The sequence below is a fragment of the Acinonyx jubatus genome, chromosome B1 (genome assembly GCF_027475565.1).
Source record: "Acinonyx jubatus isolate Ajub_Pintada_27869175 chromosome B1, VMU_Ajub_asm_v1.0, whole genome shotgun sequence".
In the NCBI taxonomy this organism is placed as follows: Eukaryota; Metazoa; Chordata; class Mammalia; order Carnivora; family Felidae; genus Acinonyx; species Acinonyx jubatus.
The window spans coordinates 156,639,247-156,665,241 of record NC_069382.1 but is presented as its reverse complement, the minus strand read 5'-3'; the positions used below and the strand labels follow the sequence as shown (position 1 = coordinate 156,665,241).

The 25,995-nt window shown below is 39.3% G+C and overlaps 1 protein-coding gene across 4 annotated transcripts in view; it reads left to right on the top strand.

The window, feature by feature from the left end:
* The window catches only part of THEGL (theg spermatid protein like), a 50,831-nt gene extending 35,160 nt beyond the window's left edge, over window positions 1–15,671 (top strand). For 3 of the 4 annotated variants that reach the window (XM_015068534.3, XM_027057271.2, XM_027057265.2), the window contains 4 exons: window positions 4,880–4,994; window positions 11,375–11,506; window positions 13,915–14,090; window positions 15,329–15,671. In XM_015068534.3, the coding sequence (XP_014924020.2) occupies window positions 4,880–4,994; window positions 11,375–11,506; window positions 13,915–14,090; window positions 15,329–15,443 (538 nt within the window). In that variant the 3' untranslated portion in view covers window positions 15,444–15,671. Of the gene's footprint in view, window positions 1–4,879; window positions 4,995–11,374; window positions 11,507–13,914; window positions 14,091–15,302 lie in introns of all 4 variants that reach the window. The other variant, XM_027057260.2, reaches the window with a different exon arrangement.
* The last annotated feature ends 10,324 nt before the right edge of the window (window positions 15,672–25,995 follow it).

The window sequence follows — 25,995 nt, the reverse complement described above, 5'->3', positions numbered from 1 at the left end:
CCATTGGTCTATGTGTCTGTTTTTGTGCCAATACTATGCTGTCTTGATGATGACAGCATTGTAGTAGAGGCCAAAGTCTGGGATTGTGATGCCTCCCGCTTTGGTCTTCTTCTTCAAAATTACTTTGGCTATTCAGGGTCTTTTGTGGTTCCATACAAATTTTAGGATTGCTTGTTCTAGCTTAGAGAATGCTGGTGCAATTTTGATTGGGATTGCATTGAATGTGTAGTAGATAGCTTTGGGTAGTATTGACATTTTAACAATATTTATTCTTCGAACCCAGGACAATGGAATGTTTTTCCATTTCTTTATATCTTCTTCAATTTCCTTCATAAGATTTCTGTAGTTTCAGCATACAGATCTTTGACATCTTTGGTTAGATTTATTCCTAGGTATTTTATGCTTCTTGGTGCAATTGTGAATGGGATCAGTTTCTTTATTTGTCTTTCTGTTGCTTCATTATTAGTGTATAAGAATGCAACTGATTTCTGTTCGTTGATTTTGTATCCTGCAACTTTGCTAAATTCATGTATCAGTTCTAGCAGACTTTTGGTGGAGTCTGTCGGGTTTTCCATGTATAATATCACGTCATCTGCAAAAAGTGAAAGCTTGACTTCGTCTTTGCCAATTTTGATGCCTTTGATTTCCTTTTGTTGTCTGATTGCTGATGCTAGAACTTCCAACACTATGTTAAACAACAGCAGTGAGAGTGGACATCCCTGTCATGTCCCTAATCTCAGGGGGAAAGCTCTCAGTTTTTCTCCATTGAGGATGATATTAGCTGTGGGCTTTTCATAAATGACTTTTATGATGTTTAAGTATGTTCCTTCTATCCTGACTTTCTCGAGGGTTTTTATTAAGAAAGGATGCTGTATTTTGCCAAATGCTTTTTCTGTGTCGATTGACAGGATCATATGGTTCTTTTCTGTTATTAATGTGATGTATCACATTGACTTATTTGTGAATGTTGAACCAGCCCTGCAGCCCAGGAATGAATCCCACTTGATCATGGTGAATAATTCTTTTTATATGCTGTTGAATTCGATTTGCTAGTATCTTATTGAGAATTTTTGCATCCATATTCATCAGGGATATTGGCCTGTAGTTCTCTTTTTTTGCAGGGTCTCTGTCTGGTTTAGGAATCAAAGTATGCTGGCTTCATAGAATGAGTCTGGAAGTTTTCCTTCCCTTTCTATTTTTTAAAACAGCTTGAGAAGAATAGGTATTACCTCTGCTTTACATGTCTGGTAGAATTCCCCAGGGAAGCCATCTGGTCCAGGACTCTTATTCGTTGGGAGATTTTTGATAACTGATTCAATTTCTTTGCTGGTTATGGGTCTGTTCAAGGTTTCTATTTCTTCCTGTTTGAGTTTTGGAAGTGTGTGGTTGCTTAGGAATTTGTCCATTTCTTCCAGGTTGTCCAGTTTGTTGCCATATAATCTTTCATAGTATTCCCTGATAATTGCTTGTATTTTTGAGGGAATGGTTGTAATAAATCCAATTTCATTCATGATTTTATCTATTTGGGTCATCTCCCTTTTCTTTTTGAGAAGCCTGGCTAGAGGCTTATCAATTTTGTTTATTTCTTGAAAAACCAACTCTTGGTTTCATTGATCTGCTCTACAGTTTTTTTAAGATTCTATATTATTTATTTCTGCTCTGATCTTTATTATTTCTCTTCTTCTGCTGGGTTTGGGGTGTCTTTGCTGTTCTGATTCTATTTCCTTTAGGTGTGCTGTTAGATTTTGTATTTGGGATTTTTCTTGTTTCTTGAGATAGACCTGGATTGCAATTTATTTTCCTCTCAGGGCTGTATTCGCTGCATCCCAAAGCATTTGGATTGTTGTATTTTCATCTTCACTTGTTTCCATATATTTTTAAATTTCTTCTCTAATTGCCTGGTTGACCCATTCTTTCTTTAGTAGGATGCTTTTTAACCTCCATGCTTTTGGAGGTTTTCCAGACTTTTTCCTGTGGTTGATTTCAAGTTTCATAGCATTGTGATCTGAAAGTGTTCATGGTATGATCTCAATTCTTTTATACTTATAAAGGGTTGTTTTGTGATCCAGTATGTGATCTATTTTGGAGAATGTTCCATTTGCATTCAAGAAGAAAGTATATTCTGTTGCTTTGGGATACAGAGTTCTAAATATATCTGTCAAGTCCATCTGATCCAATGTATCATTCAGGGCCCTTGTTTCTTTATTGATTTTGTGTTTAGATGAGCTATCCGTTGCTCATAGGGTATTTATTGCTTTAATCCTTGGTATTAAAGTCTCCTGCAATTACCACATTCTTATCAATAAGGTTGCTTATGTTTGTGATTAATTGTTTTATATATTTGGGTGCATATACATTTATAATTGTTAGCTCTTCCTGATGGATAGACCCTGTAATTATTATATAATGCCCTTCTTCATCTCTTGTTACAGCCTTTAATTTAAAGTCTAGTTTGTCTGATATAAGTATGGCTACTCCAGCTTTCTTTTGACTTCCAGTAGCATGATAAATAGTTCTCCATCCCCTCACTTTCAATCTGAAGGTGTCCTCAGGTCTAAAATGAATCTCTTGTAGACAGCAAATAGATGGGTCTTGTGTTTTTATTCATTCTGATACCCTGCGTCTTTTGTTTGGAGCATTTAGTCCATTTACATTCAGTGTTATTATAGACAGATATGGGTTTAGAGTCATTGTGATGTCTGTAGGTTTCATGCTTGTAGTGATGTCTCTGGTACTTTGTGGTCCTTGCAACATTTCACTCACAGAATCCCCCTTAGGATCTCTTATAGGGCTGGTTTAGTGGTGATGAATTCCTTCAGTTTTTGTTTGGGAATACCTTTATCTCTCCTTCTATTCTGAATGACAGACTTGCTGGATAAAGAATTCTCAGCTGCATATTTTTCTGTTCATCACATTGAAGATTTCCTGCCATTCCTTTCTGGCCTGCCAAGTTTCAGTAGATAGATCTGCCACTAGTCTATGGGTCTCCCTTTATAAGTTAGAGTGTGTTTATCCCTAGCTTCTTTCAGGATTTTCCCTTTATCCTTGTATTTTGCCAGTTTCACTATGATGTGTCATACAGAAGATAAATTCAAGCTATGCCTGAAGGGAGTTCTCTGTGCCTCTTGGATTTCAATGCCTTTTTCCTTCCCCATATCAGGGAAGTTCTCAACTATGATTTGTTCAAGTACACCTTCAGCCCCTTTCTCTCTCTCTTCCTCTTCTGGAATTCCTATTATATAGATATTGTTCCGTTTGATTGCATCACTTAGTTCTCTAATTCTCCCCTCATACTCCTGGATTTTTTTATCTCTCTTTTTCTCAGCTTCCTCTTTTTCCATAATTTTATCTTCTAATTCACCTATTCTCTCCTCTGCCTCTTTAATCCAAGCTGTGGTCACCTCCATTTTATTTTGCACCTCATTTATAGCATTTTTTAGTTCCTCATGACTGTTTCTTAGTCCCTTGATCTCTGTAGCAATAGATTCTCTGCTGTCCTCTATACTTTTTTCAAGCCCAGCAATTAATTTTATGACTATTATTCTAAATTCTTGTTCTGTTATATGGCTTAAATCGTTTTTGACCAATTCGTTAGCTGTCACTACTTCCTGGAGTTTCTTTTGAGGATAGTTCTTCCATTTCATCATTTTGGGTAGTCCCTGGAGTGGCGCGGAACTGCAGGGCACTTCCCCTGTGCTGTCTGGAGTAACTTGTGTTGGTGGGCAGGGCTGCAGTCAGACCTGATGTTTGTCCCCAGCCCACTGCTGGGGCCACAGTCAGACTGGTGTGTACCTTATCTCACCCTCTCCCAGGGGCAGGACTCACTGTGGAGTGGTGTGGCCCCTGTCTGGGCTACTTGCACACTACCAGGCTTGTGGTGCTGCTTTGATGGGATCTGGCATATTAGCTGAGGTGGATTCGCAGGGTGCACAGGGTGGGAGGGGCAGGCTTAGCTTGCTTTGCTGTCGGTGGTCCCCTGTGGGAGGGGCCCTGCAGCACCAGGAGGGAGGCAGACCCGTCAGAGGGTTGGATCCACAGAAGCACATCATTGTGTGTTTGTGCAGTGCAAGCAAGTTTGGTGACAGAAACTGGTTCCCTTTGGGATTTCTGCTGGGGGATGGGAGAGGGAGATGACTCTGGCCGAGCTGAGCTCTGTCTTCCAGGGCTCAACAACTCTCCCTCACAGTGTCCTCTCGCCCTCCCACTCTCCGAGCAGAGCTGTTGACTTTTAACATTCCAGATGTTAAGTCCTGCTGGCTGTCAGAATTCACGGAGTCTGGCCCCTCCGCTTTTGCAAGCCAGACTCAGGGGCTCTGCTTTGCTGGTGGGCTGTCCCTCTGCCCCGGCTCCCTCCTGCTAGTCCATGTAGTGCGCACCGCCTCTCCGCCCTTCCTACCCTCTTCCATGGGCCTCTTGTCTACGCTTGGCTCTGGAGAGTCCGTTCTGCTCAAGTGAAGTGTTTTTTAAACTGCAAGTCTCAACCCATCAGTGGATCATAAAATGGATTCCAGTTTTTTTTTTAATGAAATCAAATGGAATTAAAAAAATCAGAATACCTTACTTAGGTAAAGCATTGTTTCATGATAATTTTGTTTTGGATATACAGCGCACACACACACACACACACACACACACACACACACAGATTTACATATACTGTATCAGTATAAAATGCACTTCTTACTGTGGCTCATAGTACAAATATTTTTAGAAAACACCAATCTGATATTAAAAAAAAAACCCAACTATGATTATGGGAAAAGAAGTTTTTAAGATAGAAACAATATATATAATTGATCAGAGGTTGATTATAGCAATGAAAAAATGAAGTTATTTTTCCTCCAATGATTATAATATTTCATGTTTCATTTGTATATAGGCCCTACAGTGATTACTTAACAAGAAGTTCTCATCAAATCTCTGATCCTTCACCCCGTTTATTACAACTGTCAATAGCCAAAGCCATAAATCCAAACTATGTTCCTCCAAAAAAGGTAAGTGGGTCCATATGAAAGAAACAGTTCCTGATTGATTTTGCAACATGTAACGTGTTTATAACCGTAGCATGCTGTCCTCTTATTTCTGGGTGTATCTTCCTTTTTCCCCTGTTTATGTTTCCCTCTCATCAAATGAACTTTTCTTACTATCTCCTCTATGCCTAATTTATCAGCCAAGATTTAATCAGAGAAGCAGAACAGCTATGCAGAATTTAAGCAATTGTGGAAGCTGATAGAGAAGTCTATGGAAGGCTGTTTAGGCAGTTGGAACTTGGGTCTTGTTATACACCCAGAAGCAATGAGAGATAGTAAGGGTAGGCCAGCACTTACTTGAAAAGTATCTACTTCAGGGCAACCCAATACAAGTTCTTCAGGCAGGGGGAATCTGACCTCCTCAGGCAGGAGAGAAAGGGCTGATTGTATTCATAAGAAAGGCTCAGCCGTATTTAGGGGTCCCCATCTTCATTGGAATCTGCTCATATATTCCCATTCCAATTTTCAAGGTCCTGTTCCTTCTCAATCATTGCTTTAACTTGAACGTAGGAGACCAGACAAATTTGGTAATTCAATTTGCACTATAATTCACCCACTCACAGAATTAGATTTCGAGTTTGGTTTTCAGAATTTTCAGCCCTGTGACCATAGACTATAAGGATTTCTTTTATGGAAGTCACAGAAACTTTCTGGTCCTTTATCCAGACCTTAAGGTGGGGGCTTAAAGGCCTGAGCCAGTCATTTCTTAACTCACTTTCTCCAGTGTACTTAGAAACAACCAAATAATCCCACTATACTTCTTTATTTCACTAAAATATTTTCTGGTAGCAGCTGCTTGGTCACCCGAAGTCTTGCTTTCTGTTTTGCCACTGCACGCTATGGACTACCAGGATTTTTTTTTAACTTCTGGCAACAGAATCATGAATAACTTTAAATCCAAATACTCAAAAAACAAATTCCAGATAATCTAGAACCAATACAGAGAACCAATTCTTAAAGTTGGGATTTGGTTATTTGTTGCTTCATACCAAAGCACCCCCAAACTTAGTAGTGTAAAACACTAAGCATTTTATTACACTCAAGCATTTTATGAATTAGAAATCCCTCAGTTAGTATATCTCTAGTGGCTTGGGTGTCTGAAATGGTAGGGGGCTGAAAGTTCCTTTATACTTGTCTTAATCAGCTTGGGCTGCTATAACAAAATACCATAGACTGAATGCCTTAAAAGACATTTATTTCTCACAATTCTGGAGACAGAGAAGTCCACGATCAAGGTGTAGCAGATTCTCTTCTTGATGAAGGTCCTCTTCTTGGTTTGTAGACAGCCACCATCTTGCTGTGTACTCACATGACTTCTTTTTGTGTGCAAAGAGGAGTTCTTATCTCTCTTCTTATAAGGACACCAATCCCATTATGAGGGTTCTAACCTCATGACTTCATCTAAACATAATTACCTCCCAAAGGCCCCACCTCCCAATATTAACCCACTGGGGACTAGGACTTCAACATATGAATTTGAGAGGGACATTAACAGTCAGTCCATAACAACATCTGTGTGTGGTACCTTGGCTGATATGACTTAAATGCTAGACTCAGTCGGGAATATCCACAGGAGCACCTTCTTGTGGCCTCTCCATATAGCTTAGACTTCTCTCAGCATAGCAGCTGTATTCTGATAAGGAATATTCTAAAATGGAATGTTTCAAGGGTGAGCATACCAAAAGAACCAGGTAGAACTGCATAATTTTTTTTGAGTTGGCCTTGGTAGTCACGTAATGTCACTACAGTCATATTCTGTTGATTTATGGAGTTACAAGTCTGGCCAGATTCAAGGGGGCAGGGATACAAACCCCAGCTCTCACTGAGAGAAGAATAATTTCAAAGAATTTATAGCCACTTAAGAAAAGAACCTGCAAATCCAGTGATGTGAGTCTTTTGGTATCCTTGAGCATGGTTTTTGTATATAGAAAAGACTGTTCAGAGGTATGTTCTTGATTTAAATAATTAGTAGTCAATTTTTAAAACTTGAAGTTAAAAATCTATTTCTTTCGGGATGACCGAGTGGCTCAGTAGGTTGAGCATCTGACTCTAGCTCAGGTCATAATCTCATGGTTCCTGAGTTCAAGCCCTGCGTCAGGGTCTGTGCTGACAGCTTAGAGGCAGGAGCCTGCTTTGGATTCTGTGTCTCCCTCTCCCTCTGCCCCTTCCCCACTCACACTCTGTCTCTCTCTCTGTCTCTCGCTCTCTCAAAAATAAATAAACAGTAAAAAAATCTTTTTCTTTCTCAGGCTTTTAAATTTAATGCATAAGTTTTATTACTCTGTTTATAATTCCAGAAGTTTAACAATAACTTTTAAGAGTCCTGAATAATGTTTGATTTGGTTTCTAAACTTAATCAAATGCCTCCAAATAACTTAAATCATATTTACTAATATATTAAACTTGATTTATTTTGTAAGCCTTTTACTTCAGCCATCTACATTAACGAACAAAATCTCAAATATTAAATAACTATTTAAAAATCTGCATTAAACTTATAAATATGGTGAACTTAAAGTTTTCAATGTTGTAAGAATGACATAAACTTAAGATTTCAATCTAATGTTATAACTCACATATATGCTTCAAGTTGCAGTTGTAAGGTGATCACTCTAAAAGGCCAAATTCTCTTAAAAATGCACATGGTTTTGTTTTTTTGTTTTTTGTTTTTTTGTTTGTTTTTGGTTTTTTGTTTTGTAAGCTCTATGCCCAGTGTGAGACTTGAACTCATGACCCAAGATCAAGACTCACATGCTCCACCAACTGAACTAGCCAGGAACCCCCATGTACGTGCTTTTTAATTTTAATAATATACATAGTTTTTGTTTCTATAATAATTTTTAATTTACTGAAAAGTTGCAAGAATTAACATTTTATTCCATTTGCTTAATCATTCTGTCTCCTCCATGTGGGGTGTGTGTGTGTGTGTGTGTATTTAGTTATTTCCCTGAATCATTTTTGAGAGTTACAGGTATCATATAGTCATTTTCCTAAATACTTCAGTGTGTATTTCCCAAGAACAAGGACATCATCTTATGTAACCACTGGATTGTTATCAAAATGAGGAAGTTTAATTGATAGATACTGTATCCACTCCATAGTCCATGTCCAAATGTCATCAATTCTAGCGCATACTTATTCTTAGTACCAGGTATTATTTATTAATTCTATGATTTTGTTTCTCTTAGCTTTTTTGCAGTTAATGCTGAACCTTCCGAGAGTTTAAAAATACACATGCCCAATAGGGCACCTGGGTGGCTCAGTTGGTTAAGCATTAGACTGCGGCTCAGCTCATGATCTCATGGTTCCTGAGTTGGAGCCCCATATCAGGCTTCATGCCAACAGTGTGGGCTCTGCTTGGGATTCTCTCCCTCTCTCTCCCTCCCTACCCCTCCCCTGCTCACATGTGTGTTCTCATACACACACACACTCTCTCAAGATAAATAAATAAACTTAAAAAAAAAAATACACATGCCCACAAAGGAAGCCAAGTTACTTTCACAGGTACCTGAGATTACTTGCCACCAGAGACTTTGGATGGATGAACTGTAAAAAATCTTTTTTCCCTTCTATGAATGTGTTACTGAGTCTCTTTTTTATGGTAACTTTGTCACTACAAACTTAAAAAGAGTTGGTTTCATAGCTCACTTAGTGCATGTCCATCATTCTCTCTCTACTTGCAGATGTCTGCAGCTCCTACTTAAGACTAATCAAACTGTTTAGATTTTTAAAATCTTTGACTCTTGAGAGATTTTGGCTTTGAAGACTCCTATTTTATATTTAGCAGATATCTTTGAGTATTAAACACATGTACTCTGGATACCTCACATGACTTTGTCTGACTTGTTGTCCTAATTTATGAAGTCATTCTATCAACATGTCTCCCCACCATTATTCTCAATCTGATTATTTTCTGAGAACAAAAATTTGAGAAGTAAAGTTACCAGATCAAGGGTATGAACATTTTTGAAGTGATTTATATATTATCCCAAAATGTGTTCCAACAAAAGTGATTTTGATTTACATAGCCAGTTGCATTATTTGGGCTGACTTTTGCAGTGCATTCTTGCCAACATTAGATATTATTTTACAAAATATTAATTTTATAATAAAAATACTATCTCATTAATAAACACTTTCATTTCTTTGATTATTAACAAATTCAGTAATTCTCAACATTTTATTTAAACTATGTATTTTTCTTTTATAAATTTGTCTATTCATGACTTTTTATTTTTCTAATGGTCTGCACATTTTGTATTGATTCATAACAGTTCTTTACATATTATAGATATTCTTCATTATATATATGTATATATAATATAATATAATATTGCTATATATACACACACACACACACACATATATATACACACACACATATATATGTATATATATATATATAAATTATTTTTTCCAGCATATATTTTGCAATTTTGGAGTTATAATTTACATAAAATGCATAGATCTTAAGTGTATAGTTTAATAAGATTTTAACAAATGTATATATCCATTCAATAATCACCTCAATCAAGATATAAAACATCCCAAAAAGTTTCCTCCTGACTATTTCTAGTCAATTCCACTCTACCCCCTGCCCTAGAGTCAACCACTTCCAAATTTCTATCACCATAGGTTAGTAGTATTTCTTATTCGTTGTAGGTTTATATAAGATTTATATTATTTCTTCTTAAATATTTGAAAGAAATTTACCGTCTAAGCAATCCGGGCTTAGCATCTGTATTCTCTGTAGGTTTGTACATCACTTACATTATTTTTTTGTCTTAAGTATTTGATAGAATTTACCATTGAAGCAATCCAGGCTCAGTGTCTGTACAATTCCATGAAGGGCTAATTAATCATTTACAATGAATAAAACTTTGCCTACTATCAGGTTCTGGGAAAATCAGAGAAATATATGACAACCACTGCTTTCAGTTAAGGCTTACAATTAAAAAGGAAATAAAATGATCACTTGTTAATCCAATTCATTAAACAAATATTTCTTAATTATATTATGTAAGACACAATAAGAATAATAAAACAGTTCCTTTCCTTAAAGTAAATTTCAATTTAGAAGAAACCATAGACCTATAGGTAAATAATTAAGATTATTTGATACTCATAAAAGAGAATAAATAAGGTACTGAGAGATAGCAGAGGAAGAGTGGGAAAACCCAAGAAAAATACTCTTATCATGGAATTGTACAGACAGATAGGACCTTAGGTTTCACTCCCAACTTTGCAACTTATTCACTATATAAGCTCAAATAAATTGCTGAACTTCATATAGAACCTTAGTTTCCCCATAAGTGAAATACAAATAAAAATTATATACCAGGTGAGATAAAAAATGAGTGAGTACATGTAAAACACTGTCAGCATTAGTATCATCAACGTCTTAACATAAAAAGGGATTTGGAACATATCTTGTTTATTATTTTTCTGCTCACAGTTAAAACCCTATTTTTATTGACTATATTCCTCTTAAAGTCTTGTGGTAAGTTTTGAGTTTGAATACTAGTAATTAAAATAGAAGACCATATAATTTGAACACATTTCCATAATTAAGATAGTGAGGAATGACTTGGGGGACTAGCTCAGCATTGTGTATGGAGAATGTGGTTCTGTCTTTCTTCTTCTTGGCTTTGGTTTCTTTTTCTTATCTGTTCCAATTAGAAGAGATCCCCTTGAATTCACTTTAAGTATGGGAATTTGTGATAATGTGAGTCCCAATTTCCAAAGGCCAAAAACAGTTAAGAACAGGGGCTCCTGGGTGGCTTAGTCGGTTGAGCGTCCAACTCTTGGTTTCGGCTCAGGTCATGATCTCATGGTTTGTGAGTTTGAGCCCTGCCTTGGGCTCCATGCTGACAGTGCAAAGCCTGCTTGGGATTCTGTCTCTCCCTCTTTCTCTCTGCCCCTCCCCTGCTCACTGTCTCTGTCTCTCTCAAAAAATAAATAAATAAGCTTAAGAAAATAGTTAAGAACAAAGCACAGCTCTCCCTCTTACAGTATTGTTACATGGTAGGCCTGAGCCTTCCCTCTTGGCTGAGTTTATCATTCCACAAATCAATGTTACCATTTATCTCTTAGTTACTATGTAAGGTTGCCATTCCCTCCCCATCTTTAGTTTAACAGCAAGTTCCTGAAAATCTGGGTTGGAATTCATACAACCTACTTTGAAAAAAATGGAAATTGATAATTTCATCTATGATCATGGGTTACTACAAGACTCTTATCCTTTCTGCTGGATTTGCTGAGAAGTCTGGTTCAGAGGCCAGATGTACTTTGTACCATGTTTATTATTTGATACTTACAGACACTATTTTATTTTTTTCCCCTAGATTGAAACCAAGATTGCAGCTTCTGCCCTGAGTGCTGTTGCAACTCCAAGAATTATAGACCTTGCCCATCCAAGGATCAAGATAGAGGGTCTGTGTTTTGAAAGAGAAAGATGTGAAATGCCCATCCGTCCTGTAAGCCACCACTTCCTTGGCATCCTTCACCTCACTTTTTGGTTGTTCCTAGGGTACTACTTTGCCACTACAGAGCATAGGCCAAAGTCATTGGGAAAGAGAATCTTTCAAGATTCTGGCATGAAGGAAGACCTAGCTGCAAGATATGTGGAGAGGCTGGGGAAAGAGGACGAAGAGCATGGGCTTTGGAATCAGTAAGAACTGGGTTCAAATTCTACCCTCAACACTACTACTAGCTCTTTGATATTGTGGCAGTGTTCCTGAGCCTTATTTATTCATTCAAGTATTTGAATGCCTACTGTGCCAGCCATCATTCCCAGTGAACAAGATGGAGGGAGACAAAAAATAAACAGATAAGATAATGTCAGGTAGTGATAAGTGCTATGAAGACAATAAAATAGGAAATGATTGACTTTGGGTGAGAGTGGAGAATACTCTACTTTGCATATGGTAGTCAGGGAAAGCCCCTCTAAGGAAGGGATATTTGATCTGAAACTTGAATGAGTCAGCTAAGTGAAGGTCTGAGAGGAGAATATTCTAGTAAAGGGAAGAGCACATACCAAAGTCTTAAATTTGAGATGACCTTGAAGTTGGGTGGAACCAGGTGGGCAAGGAGATTATAAAGTTAACAGTTCTGGGCCGCCTGGGTGGCTCAGTCGGTTAAGCCTGCAACTTCGGCTCAGGTTATGATCTCGCAGTTCGTGCGTTCGAGCCCCACATGGGGGCTCTGTGCCGACAGCTCAAAGTCTGGAGCCTGCTTTGGATTCTGTGTCTCCCTCTCTCTCTGTCCCTCCCCTGTTTGCTCACTCTTGCTCTCTCAAAAAATGAATAAACATTTAGAAAAAAATTTAGTAAAAAAATTTTTTTAAATAAAGTTAACAGTTCCTACTTGGAGGGTGATGTGACTTGAAATAATAGATAAGGCATGGTGCTCAGAACAGAGGCTGGCACATTCAGTGGCTTCCCTCCCTCCTCCTCTTTGACACTCCCCTCCATTCATTGTAGTGGCAACTTGGTGTCCAATTTCAGTTGAGTTTTCAATAAATATTTAAATCATGTTGCCAAGGAGGTTGGATACATTTTATTCTCTAAGAACCTGAGGATTTGATATGGAATTCTATTAGGAAAGAAATCTAGTCTAGAAATCAAAACCCCTCAGACAAGCATCTTGAGTTTGCTGACATGACTTCCTTGTGACCCTTGGGCAAATCACTTTACTTTCAGTTCTTTTGGTATATAAAATGGGAGTTACAGGTATCTTTCTTCAGTTGCTAGGATTGTTTGGGAGTTTATAAAAAATATTTTTAAAAAGTGATGCCCCTACAGATATCATACTTTTAGAACCCAAAATAAGTCTATAGCAGTGCAACACAGTCCTTTCAGGGCAATTGAGTGGTGTTTGTTGTCCATCCTAATTCTTTTTAATGAGCACATAAGAGAGAGAATAGGAGCTATATGTCATCCTCCCAGTTTTACCAATTAAGCAACATAACAGAAAGGCAACCTGGCAGATGCAGTTTCAAAGTAAGACCAGAAGGAGTAGATCCATCTGTCAATCAACACATATTCAGCACTAGTTATGTACTTATTCTAGCTTTTGGCAAACATTCAAGAAGCTTATATTCTAATGGGGAGACACAGACAATGAATATACCAACAAAGAGATAAGAGAGCTAAGTCAGGTGTTAGTAAGTGCTATAAAGAAGATTAAATAAGTGTACTGTAGAGGAGAGTTATTAGAAAGGTTCATGTATCTTGGATGGTGAGGGAAGATGTCCTTGAGAACATGATGTTTGAATCTAGAAACTTGAATGATGAAGAAGCAGCCATGACAAGATTGAGGAAGGAGGATTTCAAGTAGAAGAACTGGCAGGTGCAAAAATCCCAACGTGGAAAGAGCTGGGCCAGACGGGCCTCATGTAACAAAGGTCACTGTGATCAAGGTGGGGAGAGGAAGGAGATGAGGTCAGAGGAATAGGGATAGCAGCCAGATCACATAGGGCCTTCGAGGCCACAGTAAGGAGTCTAAATGTTATTCATAGCAAAATGGGAAACCACTGGAAGGTTTTAAACCCTGAGAGTGACATAATCTGAGCTGGGCTTTAGAAAGTATGTATCTCATGGGGTTGTTATGATGATTGAGTGGGAATAATATAGGTGCCCTACTTAGAACACTGTGTGGCCCATGAAATGCACTCATTAAAATGCTCATTCTCTCCCTCAGTAATTGGTAGAAAAGGCTAGATCATACAGAGCAAGAATGGAAGCAGGGAGACCAGGGAGGAGTCTGCTGCTATAATCCAGGAGAGAACCTGTATCTGATGGTGACTCAGTTCGGGGCATAGCTGTAAAGACAGGGAGATGTGAAAATTGAAATCTATTTTTACATCTTTTTGCTTCTACTACAGATATCCCGTGCTGCCTTGCTAACCAAACCTAGCCCTCGAATAATAGCTCTAGCTGAGGCCAAGCCTCTTCATCAAGATTATCTACCTGTCCGTGATGCCCATTGGCCAGTATCTTATGCTGCTATCCATTACAAAGTATCTCCCAGAATTCAGGAACTAGCTAATCCAAATACAAGGTATGTCATTTTAAAACTAATATGGGGCAGGAAGGCTGGGGGTGCTAGGGAGAGGGAAAAATTGACCTAATAAGACCAATAAAAAGAATTGTAAGAATATAGGAAATTTTCAAAAACATCTCACTTGTTACATTAGTTGTGACAAATCTGTGGTTTTACCACAAATCTAAGGCAACAGTTAAAGGGTTAGTGGACTAGTATTGAAATTTAGATCTAGGAAACAACTCTGTAAGTATGGATATGGGATTATTTATCTAACATATTGTTAAGTGAAGCAAGTTACAGAACAGAGCACGAAATATGTTACAGTTTGTGTAAGAAAATACACATATGCCATGTATTGGCTTGCAGGTGCCTATGACATCTCAGAAAAGTATGCAAGAAGCTAGTAACAATGGTTACTTGTGGGGGCCCAAGGTAAATGGGATAGGACAAAGATTTATTTTTTACTAAATAGGCTTTTATATTTTTCCATGTTTTGCATCATGCGACCTATTTGAAATAGATAAGAAAATACATTTAATAAAGAAGAAATTGCGTCTAATTCTTCCTTACTTCCTAGAAGATTTCTTAATTTGCCTGAACCTCAGTTCATTTTGTTTCCTTCATGAGATAATACCTGATACCCCTTTTTAAGCATCATCAGGAAAACCTAGGAGAAACTGAAAAAGTCATAGAAGTCTTCAGCTTAGGGAACAGGAAATATGTTAATTCTTACATAATAAAATATTTATCAAGTGTTTTGCCTTAAAAGAAATAAATTCCAACAACAATGAAATGAAGCTCATTTTCTGTTCATTGACAAAGGAAAGGGAAGAGTAAGATCAAGTCCTCAGGATTTACCCAAGTGGCAAAGTTATTATTTGGTGGTAAGGTGCTGAGGGTGGAAACTTCAAAAGTTTGATTTCTTCAAGTTCACCAGAGAACTGTTGGGCTAGTTTTAACATTGGCAAGTTACTGAAAAATTTCCAGAATTAACTTTCTGTGGAAAGAGCAAAGGCTTTGGAATCTGATAGATACATGAATCTGGATTTGACCACAGGTCATTTTTATAAGTTCCCTGAGCCTTCTTGTCCTTACCTGTACAGTGAGGGTTATGACACCTGTTTCGTGGGGTGCTTATGAAAATCAAAAATGCATAATATCATAGAGCCTAACACGTAGTGGATGGTTGAGAAATGTGAGTTCCATTTTCTGTTCATCTTTTTTCAGGTTGCATTCTTTTTCCCCCATTTCAGGTCTCCTGTGCATATTATATATTACGACCCAAATGTCTTTAAAGTCAAGCCAGCTGCTCTGAAAACACAGTGTTCTCCGAGGATCCACGAGTTGGCAGAACCTCTTATGCGTTAAGCACAGAAAGCCACGTCAGTCGCACTGTAGTTATGTATCTAGAAAACATATTAGGTGACTTAGTTCCCATTTCTGATCCTGTCAGTTTGTATTCCCCATCCCCTCAAAAACCATGTGAGACCTCCAGAGAACACCACTGTGACCATCGATAGTAATTCCTGCTGTTACCTGTAATCATGTCTTTAGCCGGTTTGGGGACTTGAGCATGCAATAAAAGAGAAAATGAGAGCTTGCCTTATCCTTACTGTATCTCCTCACAAGCATCTTGGCTGTCTCATTGCTCTGACTGACCTGTAGAAACACTCCTTGTATTTGCTGGGTTTGTTTTCCCTTTCCTGGAGAGATCTGTGAGAGCAGCTGATCTCTGCTCAGTCCCTTCTCTAATAAGTCCTGAGAATTGAAATAATTCTTTGTGTTGCTTTTCCAGTCTCCCCTCCTTACCCAAGAAATAACACTGAAATGGTGAAGCCTTTTGAGACAACTTGAAATGCTTTTTATAATCTGTAGATGAAATTTAGGGGATGGGTTACCTTAAATAATCACACCTGCACCAATCTCTGTTACTTCATTCATGTCATTTATCATGAATGACAGAAAAAGCAAGGTATTTGGTAAGCATTGTAATTCTCTGTCAAATTTCATCTTCCCAGAGTTTTTAAAATTTAATTGTTTTATTCTCTCCATGGATAAGTATTTTACAAATGAAATTAAATTTTAATATATATCTAGATTTACATGAAAATGAATTTATCTGAAAACCAGTTTTATAGATGCTTGAGTTCTATCTCCAATGCTTTGTGTTAAGGAGATAACTAGTGTTATGGAGAGGCAATACCATATAGTAGTTTTGAACTTTTTTGAATCAGGCATATCTGGGTTAGTATCCCCCATGGATCATTTACAGGTATGTGATTTTGTTTTTTTGTTTTTTATTTTAACATGTATTTATTTTTGAGACAGAGAGAGACAGAGCATGAATGGGGGGAGGGTCAGAGAGAGAGGGAGACACAGAATCAGAAGCAGGTTCCAGGTTCTGAGCTGTCAGCACAGAGCCTGACACGGGGCTCGAACCCACGGACTGCGAGATCATGACCTGAGCCGAAGTCGGACGCTTAACCGACTGAGCCACCCAGGCACCCAGGTATGTGATTTTGAACAAATTCCCTAACTCTCTGTATCTGTTTCTTTGTGTAAAATGGGTTCCTGCTACATTTTTATAAAGATTAAATAAGAAAATTATGTAATAAATCATGAACTGGAAAAATATTATTTAAAATTTAGCTCCTTTTGCCCTGTAGGGGGAATGGCATAGTTTATATCACTGGGAAAATAAATATCTTTATGGCTTGATTCATACAGTGAATGAATGTTTGTTGAGTTTCTTTGCTTTGCCGGGCACTGTGCCAGGCATTGGAGGTAATCATACTAACCCAAACAATTGTGGGCTCTGCTCTCATGGACTGTTTAGCCAACTGAGAGGGATAGAATTCAAAAATTCACAAATAAATGTAAAATTACAGCAGTAGTAAGTATTATGATGAAGAAGTGATAATGCAATGAAATAACAGAATAGAGAACTTTGTTTCCCCTTAGGAAGACAAAAGAAGGCTTCTTTTTTTTTTTTTTAATTTTTTTTCAATGTTTTTTATTTATTTTTGGGACAGAGAGAGACAGAGCATGAACGAGGGAGGGGCAGAGAGAGAGGGAGACACAGAATCGGAAACAGGCTCCAGGCTCCAAGCCATCAGCCCAGAGCCTGACGCGGGGCTCGAACTCACAGACCACGAGATCATGACCTGGCTGAAGTCGGACGCTTAACCGACTGCGCCACCCAGGCACCCCAAGAAGGCTTCTTTAATGAAGGGACAATTGGGCTGGAATCTACAAATTGAGTAGGGTTAACTAACCAAATAGGAGGAGATAGAAAGCCAGTCCAGGTAATGGGAGCATGTGTTTAGTGGACATTTGTTGATTTGGAGGCCATCCTGCATCAATTTCTCCTCCTTCTGGTAAGAACTCCCAATTTTCTTTTGGAGAATTACTTTGTCTTCATTGTTAAGCTTTACCGGGACTTGTATTCAAGATGTCCTGGCCAAGGGATGAGCATGTGACCTAAACTGGCCAAGCCCACTGAACTGTCCTCTGGGGCTTTGGATCTTGTGCAGAGTGCTGCATGGGGTCAGGGGTATAGTTGGAGCTGATAGTTCCCAGTAGCAGTACCCTGATGAGACTTCATTTTGCTGCTACCACCTGTGTCCCTGGAGCCACCCTGGCCCTTCACCTATTCCTTTGACTCAGGAGCTACCCACAGCCTTCTAGTAAATCCCCTGTGGCAGGTGGATAGGTGTGTTGGGGACTGAAAGAAAATTTGGCTCAAACAGAGAGGAAAAATTGGGGTTGTATGATGCAAGAAGAGGCAGAAGGATGGGAGCTAGACCAAGAAGGGCCCTGGAGGCCATGTTGACTTTTAGTCTTTATCCTAAAGCCAATGGGAGCTGTTGAAGTAATTTATGTGTAGGGATAATATAATCAGGGTTGCCTTTTAGGAAACTGTCTTTGACAAATAAATTGGGGAGGAGACAGTAGAGGTATGTAGACCAGGTTAGGAAGCTATTTTGTAGATCAGATGGAAGATGAAAATAGTTTGGTGGTACCATAGTGGAGATGGAAAAAAGTGGCAAACTTCAGAGATATTTGAGGATTTGGTGATGGGTTGTATATGGTGAGGGGAAATGGGAATCATTTACAATAATTCCTGTATTTCTAGCTTATGAAACAAGATAGAAGTAAGAGTCTGAATATACAGATGGACAATAGTCTGTCCAAATATGACAATAGAACTCTGACTCACAACCTTTGTAGCAACCAGATCAGGAATCTAAACCACAACCTTTGTAGTGAACAGAATGATCAGGATCTGGTCAGTGGTCCTTACTGGTACCTATTTTTGCCCCCACTTCCAACATAGGGCCAACCGGAGAAAGACAAATATATTCCCTAAGCCAGTCACATAGGGTGCCCCGTTTCTAGTTAGGTCATCTCCAACTTCCGCATGCCAGCAGCCTTGAGTCAGAGCATACTTAAATCCTCCTCCACACCTCTCCCTGCTCCCCCCCCCCCCCCGCCCCTGCAAAGCTTTAGGACTCCTCTGCCTTTGAGTCTCTGCCAAATGCAAGTGATGATGGCTGACTCCCAATAACAAGCTCTAAATAAATGGCCTGGGTGTGTCCTCATTTGGGTAATCTTTATTTCCATAATTTATACCTTCACTGCAAGAGGGCCAGAAGAAGAGAGTAGAGAAGCATGTGTTCAGTTCTGGACACTTAGATTAGAGGATGGCATTGAGATGCCTCAAAGGAGGTACCAGGTGTAGGGGCCATATTATGACCTCCATGGATCCTAGACATTTTTGCCTTTCTGGGTTCTTCCTTAAAATAATAAGAAAAATTACATTTTATGACTGAGTTCATATAAAGATGGACATATTATCATTACATATTGAAAAACATTTTTGCTAACTTTATTTTTTCCTTCTCTCTTAAAACTACAACATTTTGTGATCTTCTGAAAATACCGTGAGCTGTAAGCCTTGAGCCTACTGTGCCCAGTAGGACAGTCAGCCTTGTTCAGGTAGGCAGTCTTTAAATGGGTCTGTGTTGAGGTGAGTAGATCTGTCTGCTGAAGATTAACACATGCATGTCGTCACTGTTAGGTGTGATTGAAGCCCCAGGTGGGAGGTTGTGTGTGAGAGAAGAGGGACCGGGAAGGTGTGAACCTTGACTTGATACTTGCTGCTATTGAGGAATTGCTATTAATTATATTTAGGATGATACTGATATGGGGGTTATGCTTTCAAAAGCAGTTCTTTAGAGAAGCATGCTGAAACATTTGTGCATGAAGGGATATCTGGACTTTGCTTTGAAATAATCCCAACAAAAGAGTGGGTAAGAGTGTGAGTTGATTGTTCAAACTAAGTGATTGGAACAGAGGGTTCATTATAGTGTTCTCATTTCTATTAGATGTGCTTGAAGCTTTACATAATAAAGTGCAAAGTGGAATGGGAGCAAGAATGGACAGTTATAGGTCTTAGCAGAGGCTTTTGGAGCCTGGACAATGCAAAACTTCCCCAACACTGTACTTTCAGTCAGGTTTGGTTTGCTCCCAGGTGTTTGGTATTAGGGTTGTTTAAGGGGGAAATCAAGGCAACACGTCTGTACTCCATGTCCAGGGAGAGTGTGAAGCAATAGCATGTACAAAATGGTGAATTAAGGTCTACAAGGTAAACTGGTGCTCTCACCCCAAACCCAGGGGTATTGGAAGGACTCAGGACTTTCATCACACTATGGCACAGGAGGGTTTCAAGATAAATCTATTTGAATCTTCAAAGGTCAGCATGCCTCCATTTGACCTCTAGGTTGCAAATGCTTGACACAGGAGATGTGAAGAATAAGTGGGAAGAAGATATTGAAGACTTGTTAACCTGGATTTGGTTGAAGGAAGGAAAATGGTGACATAAATGTTAAATGGCTTTCTGCAGTCAGGGAGAGAGGGGGTCAAGGAGGCTCGTCCTGGAATGAGGTTTTACCAAGTATTAGCTATGCAACCTTGTACAAATTACCTTTTCAATGACAAGGAGCTAATAGTGTTTAAGGTTAGGATTGGAAAGTTTCCAATAAATTACACCCCTCCTTTTCTTCCCTGAATTCAGAAACAATTGAGAAACCCAGGCAGTTGGAGTTCAAAATAACTCATTTTGAACTAGGACAGAGCTGTTTGGAGAATGTGATTTTGGTAAACCAAATGGATTTGCTAATGTACCCATCCTCCTTAGTTGAATTGAGCCCCTGGCAGGACTACTCCACAGGGCACACCTATCCCCAGAGCAGATAGAATGCACTCTGCTTGTGGATCTGAGATCTCAAGAAAGAAGAAATGCACTGCTTCTCCCAGATGCATAGGAGAGGAGTCACTGCTCCCATAGGTAGAAAGAAATAGGGGTGGCTGAAGGCTAAAAGCAGGAATTTCTTTCCTGGGGAATTCTTCCTCTCCACATGGAGCAGAAGCACTGCGAAATATTCATTTGTAACATGTATCTCCTTGGGTTCTTGTGAAGTACATATCCAGTACATAGTAAGGAGGTTTTGTTTTCTTAATCATTATTAGTGGGTATTAAGAAACTTCTCATGTCTTTCTGGATAATGGATTTTACTCCCTCTGGTGATTCCAGTTATAGTCCCAGTGAAACACAACCCTATCCAGAGGTGGAGTTCTACTTGACCACTCCTTGAGTCTGAGCTGGCCCATGACTTGCTTAGACTGAGAGAATGTGGCAAAAGTGACATTGTATGACTTCTGAGCCCAGGCCTCAAGAAGCCTTGTGACTTCTGCTCTGCCTTCTTGGAATGCTGCATGGGAAGAAACACAGCCTCTTTAAGAGACCTCATGGAGAAGTTCAGCCTTCTCAGACCTCATCTTTGGGCCCCTCCTCCAGCTCACCCTCTGCTGAGTGCACCCACTAAAGTTGCAGCAAGACCAGCTGAAGAAGTGCCCAGCTAATTTACAGAATTGTCAGGGGGAAAATGGTTATTTTGGGGTAAGTTTTGGGTTGGTTTGTTATTCAGCAATAGTTAACTGAAACAGGCAATAAATAAGCTGGTGGAGCAGCAGATTGATGCCAATAAGGGTTGGGGAGGGGCAAGGGGTTCTGACTGCAGCAGACTGATTTCCATAGGTTCGTGAGATGTCCTTGGTTTTGGTCTGCTAAATGATCTGGCAGACATTTCTCCCTCAATTAGGTGTTTTAAGCCCCTTCTTTCAACTTGTGTGATAACCCACAGCCATCCCACAGCAGACCTGACCTTTAAACCAGTTGGCCAGTAAGAACCTACATGAATTGAGGCAAAGGAGTATACTGGTTGTTGACAAAGCTGAACCTTCCACCTTACCTAACTCCCCAGTCCCCCTTCCAGAGGGTTTTGCTTCCTAAGGACCCATCTAAGGAAGTCCTGGCCCATGACCTCCCTTGGCAGCAGAGACATACCACAAGCATAAGGAGAGAGAGCCTGAAGACACATAATCTTTCATAATTTGTGTTGGTTCTTCTTTTCTATCTGGAAGGGGCTGCCAGATGGGAAACTTCCCCACCCGAAGCAGCATGCATCTGCCTGCCTGCTCTCTGTTGCCAAGGCGTGGTCTGCTAGAACTTCCAGGATGTTGAGCATCGTGGGCTGGATTGCAAGACAGGGCAGGCACAAGACTGGGGACAGAGAATGGTGGCTGTGTGAAGGGGGGGGGGGGGCGCAGAAAGAAGCAGTTCGTTTTCAGTGCAAAGCAGGGAACAAAGTCACCCCAGGATACCAGGGACACAATGGTGGTGGTCAGGCAGCCACTGTGTAAAAAGGGCCGGAATGGCTGTGGCTCAGGCAGGTGGACATCAAAGGAAAGCAATAACAGACCCCAGGTAACACTTTAAGCAGGTGGAGGTGGATCAGGGTTTAGATAGTTTGGAGGCACATTCCTGGCTTCAGCAAGCTTAAAACATAGCCTAGCTCAGGATGCCATTTTGAATTCTGGCTTCTCTTGGATCATTACCACATGGCTGACCATGGGTAGAGAAAGAATAAGTGACTGTATTGTATGATTTCAAATATATGGGGAGGAAGTACAGACTTGTAGCTGGGAGTGTACTTTCTAGAAGAAGAATGGCAGGATTTAAAACCTGGAACTACCACTTACTAGCTCTCTGTCTTTGGATAAATTAAACTCTTTGGGCCTCAATTTCCTCTCTTATAAAATGGTAGTAAGAATAGTACTGTCAAATGCTTCTTCTCAAAGTACTACCAAAGAGCTTGTGAACAAAGCAAAGATGAGTTTATAGCTTACTAAGGTAAGGGAGATCTCTACCTTCATAGAATGTTAACTGAATCTAATAAGGAAAGAGCAGTAGTGAGGTATTTATGAGTTTGGAGCTCAATTAGGACTGGGAAAGAGATTGATAGACACAGCAAGGCAAGAATTTCTGAAGGAGCCTTTGAGAATTGATGAGACCAGTGGAATACTTTCAGGTCAATAACAGAAGTTATTTGCAACTTCATCTTTTTGGGCAAGAGTTTCTTAAAACTTTATTATTGAAAGCAGTAGAATAGTAACTGTCATGTTAATATAAAAAGTAAGCTGTGTTGATGTCCAAGCACATCTCAGAGATTTTGCAGGTTTCATTCCACACCACCACAATAAAGTGAATATTGCAATAAAGTGAGACAAATACATTTTTTAGTTTCCCGGTGCTTATAAAAGTTATGTTTACACTCAGTATATTAACTGTACAATAGCATTTATGTACAAAAAATACTGTACATATCTTAATTAAAATACTTTATTACTAAAAAATACTAAACATCATCTTAACTTTCAGTGAGCTGTAATCTTTTTGTTGGTGGAAGGTCTTAACTCCATGTTGATGGCTGCTGACTGATCAGGATGGTAGTTGCTGAAGGTTGGGGTGGCTGTGGCAGTTTCTTAAAATAAGACAACAATGAAGTTTGCCACATTGATCAACTCTTCCTCTCATGAATAATCTCTCTCTAGCACATGATGCTATTTGATAGCATTTTACCCACAGTAGAACTTCTCTCAACATTGGAGTCAATCCTCTCAAACCCTACCATTGCTTTATAAGTTTATGTAATATTCTAAATCTGTTGTCATTTCAACAATCTTCACATCATCTTTACCAGGAGTAGCTTTCATCTCAATAAACCACTGTCTTTGCTCATCCATACGAAGTAACTCCTCATCTGTTCAGTTATCACGAGATTGCAGTAATTCTGTCACATCTTCAGGCTCCACTTCTCATTCTAGTTCTTTTGTTATTTCCACCACATCTGCAATAACTTCCTCCAATGAAGTCTTGAACCCCTCACAGTCATCCATAAAGGTCAGAATCAACTTCTTTTGAACTTTTGTTAATGTTGATATTTGGACCTCTTTTCATGAATCACAAATGTTCTTAATGGCATCTAGAATGGTGAAACCTTTCCAGAAGGATTTCCGTTGACTTTGCCCAGATCCATCAGGGGAATCATTACCTGTGGCAGCTATAGCCATATGAAATGTATTTTTTAAATAATAAGACTTGAAATAATACTCAAAATGACTCCTTGATCCATGGGCTGAAGAATGGATGTTGTGTTAGCAGGCATGCAAACAATGTTAATCTCATTGTGCATCTCCATTAGAGCTCTTGGGTGCATTGTCAGTGAACAGTAATAGTTTCAAAGAAATCTCTTTTTCTGATCATTAGGTCTCAAGAGGGGGCTTAAAGTATTCATTAAGCCATGTTGGAAACAGGTGTGCTGTCATCCAGGCTTTGCTGTTCCATTAATAGATCATAAGTGGAGTAGATTTAACATAATTCTTAAAGGCCAAACTTTTGACAGGCCAATGAAGGCTTGTCCTTTGAAGCTTTGAAGCCAGGCATTGACTTCTCCTCTTTGGCTATCAAAGTCCTAGATGGCATCTTCTTCCAATATAAGGCTGTTCATCTACATTAACAACTTGTTGTTTATTCTAGCTACCTTCATTAACTCTCTTAGCTAGATTTTTTGACTAACTAGCTGCAGCTTCTACATTAGCACTTGTGGTTTCACCTTGCACTTTATTTTACAGAGACAGTTTTCTTTCTTAAACCTCATGAACCAACTTCTGCTAGCTTCAAACTTTTCTTCTGTGGCTTTTTGACTCTTTTAGCCTTGACAGAATTGAAGAGAGTTAGGGCCTTGCTCTGGATTAGGCTTTGATTTAAGGGAATGCTGTGGCTGTTTTGATCTTCTGTCCACCTTCTCCATATTTGCAGTAAGGCTATTTTGCTTATCAGTTGTGTATTCACTGGAGTAGCACTTTTAATTTCCTTGAAGAACTTTTCTTTTGCATTCACATCTTGACTGGTGCAAGAGACCTAGCTTTCAGCCTATTGGCTTTCAACATGCCTTGCTCACTAAGCTTAATCATTCCTAGCTTTTGATTTAAAGTGAGGGATGTGTGACTCTTCCTCTCTCGAACACTCAGAGGCCATTGTAGGCTATTAGTCTACCTAATTTCATTGTTGTTGTATCTCAGGGAATAAGGACATCTGAGGAGAGGGAGAGAAACTGGGGAATGGATGGTGGGTGGAACAGTCAGAACGCACCAACATTTATTGGTTAAGTTCACTATCTTATGAGGGTTTCTGGTGGCCCAAACAATTATAATAGTGACATCAGAGATCACTGATCATAGATCACCCATAACAAATATAATAATAATGAAAAAGTTTGAAATATTGTAAAAATTACCAAAATGTGACACAGAGACACAAAGTGAGAAAATATTGTTGGAAAAATGGTGCCAGTAGACTTGCTCTACCTACGGTTGCCACAAACCTTCAACTAGTGAAAAATACAGTATCTGCAAAGCTCAAGAAAGTGAAGCTCAATAAAAGGAGGTATCCCTGTATATGGGAACTCTCTACTTGCCACTCAAATTTTCTGAAAACCTAAAACTCCAAAAAATTAAAGTCTATTAATTAATGAGAAAAAGTAAATTGGTGGAAGAGGAGATTGCTACATGGTAGATACATTCCTGGGGGAAATGAATCATCCAACACAAATCAGGCTAAAACATGCTTTTGATTCTTCATTTACTTTGCATAAAGGGGCATTGTTTATTTTGCAAGGGAATAAGAGAACAAAAGGAGAGCAATAGAATGTCTCACACCCATTGCCAAAATAAGCTTTCTCATTAGGTTAACAATCATGAACATTCAATCAATCTACTCAGAGAAGTAAATCTCAGCCTTATAGGAGAAATTCCAAATCTCCCTCAGTTGATTCCGTAAATAAAGGCTGTATCTTAGTGATTCTCATTAAAGGATTCACCACATCAATAAACATACATGAAGGTGTTTAACAAAGTGCTTTATTGTTAGTATCTCGTTGATCAGCAATCACTCGTTTAACTTCGTCAGAACACACAGTTTTTGCTCAGGCAAAGAACAAGCTTCTTAACTCCCTGTCTGTGGTGGAAGTTTGGTAATCTAGGAGAATTCAAACTTGCTCTCCACAACCCGACCCCAATCTCCTCTGGCCCTGGGGCCACTCACAGACTTTTCCCTCATGACACTCACCACCTTTTCTGCCATGAATCGTGGATATAAACTCAGTCTATGTAAAACATGCTTTTCTTCTCTGTAACTCAGCTTACTTTCTAACCTTGAGCTTTGTTCCACAGAGCTGGTGGAAAAACAGCCTCACACCTTTCTGGGGTTCCAGGGGCCTTCCAGTGCCAAGATGTTGCATGGTGGGGCTTGAGGGTGGGGTGGGGCAGGGAAGGTCCTCTGGGCTTGGTCCACACAGTTACTGCCAAGACATGTTATCCCTTTTCCATATGTTCCCTACTGGTCCTCCAGCTTTCTGCTGCTTTTCTGCTGTGAATGGGATATGGGAGTCTCTGCCAGGACTGCCTGTGATCCTGCCTGCCTAGACACAGCCATTTTCTCTGGGATTTTCTTTCCTTA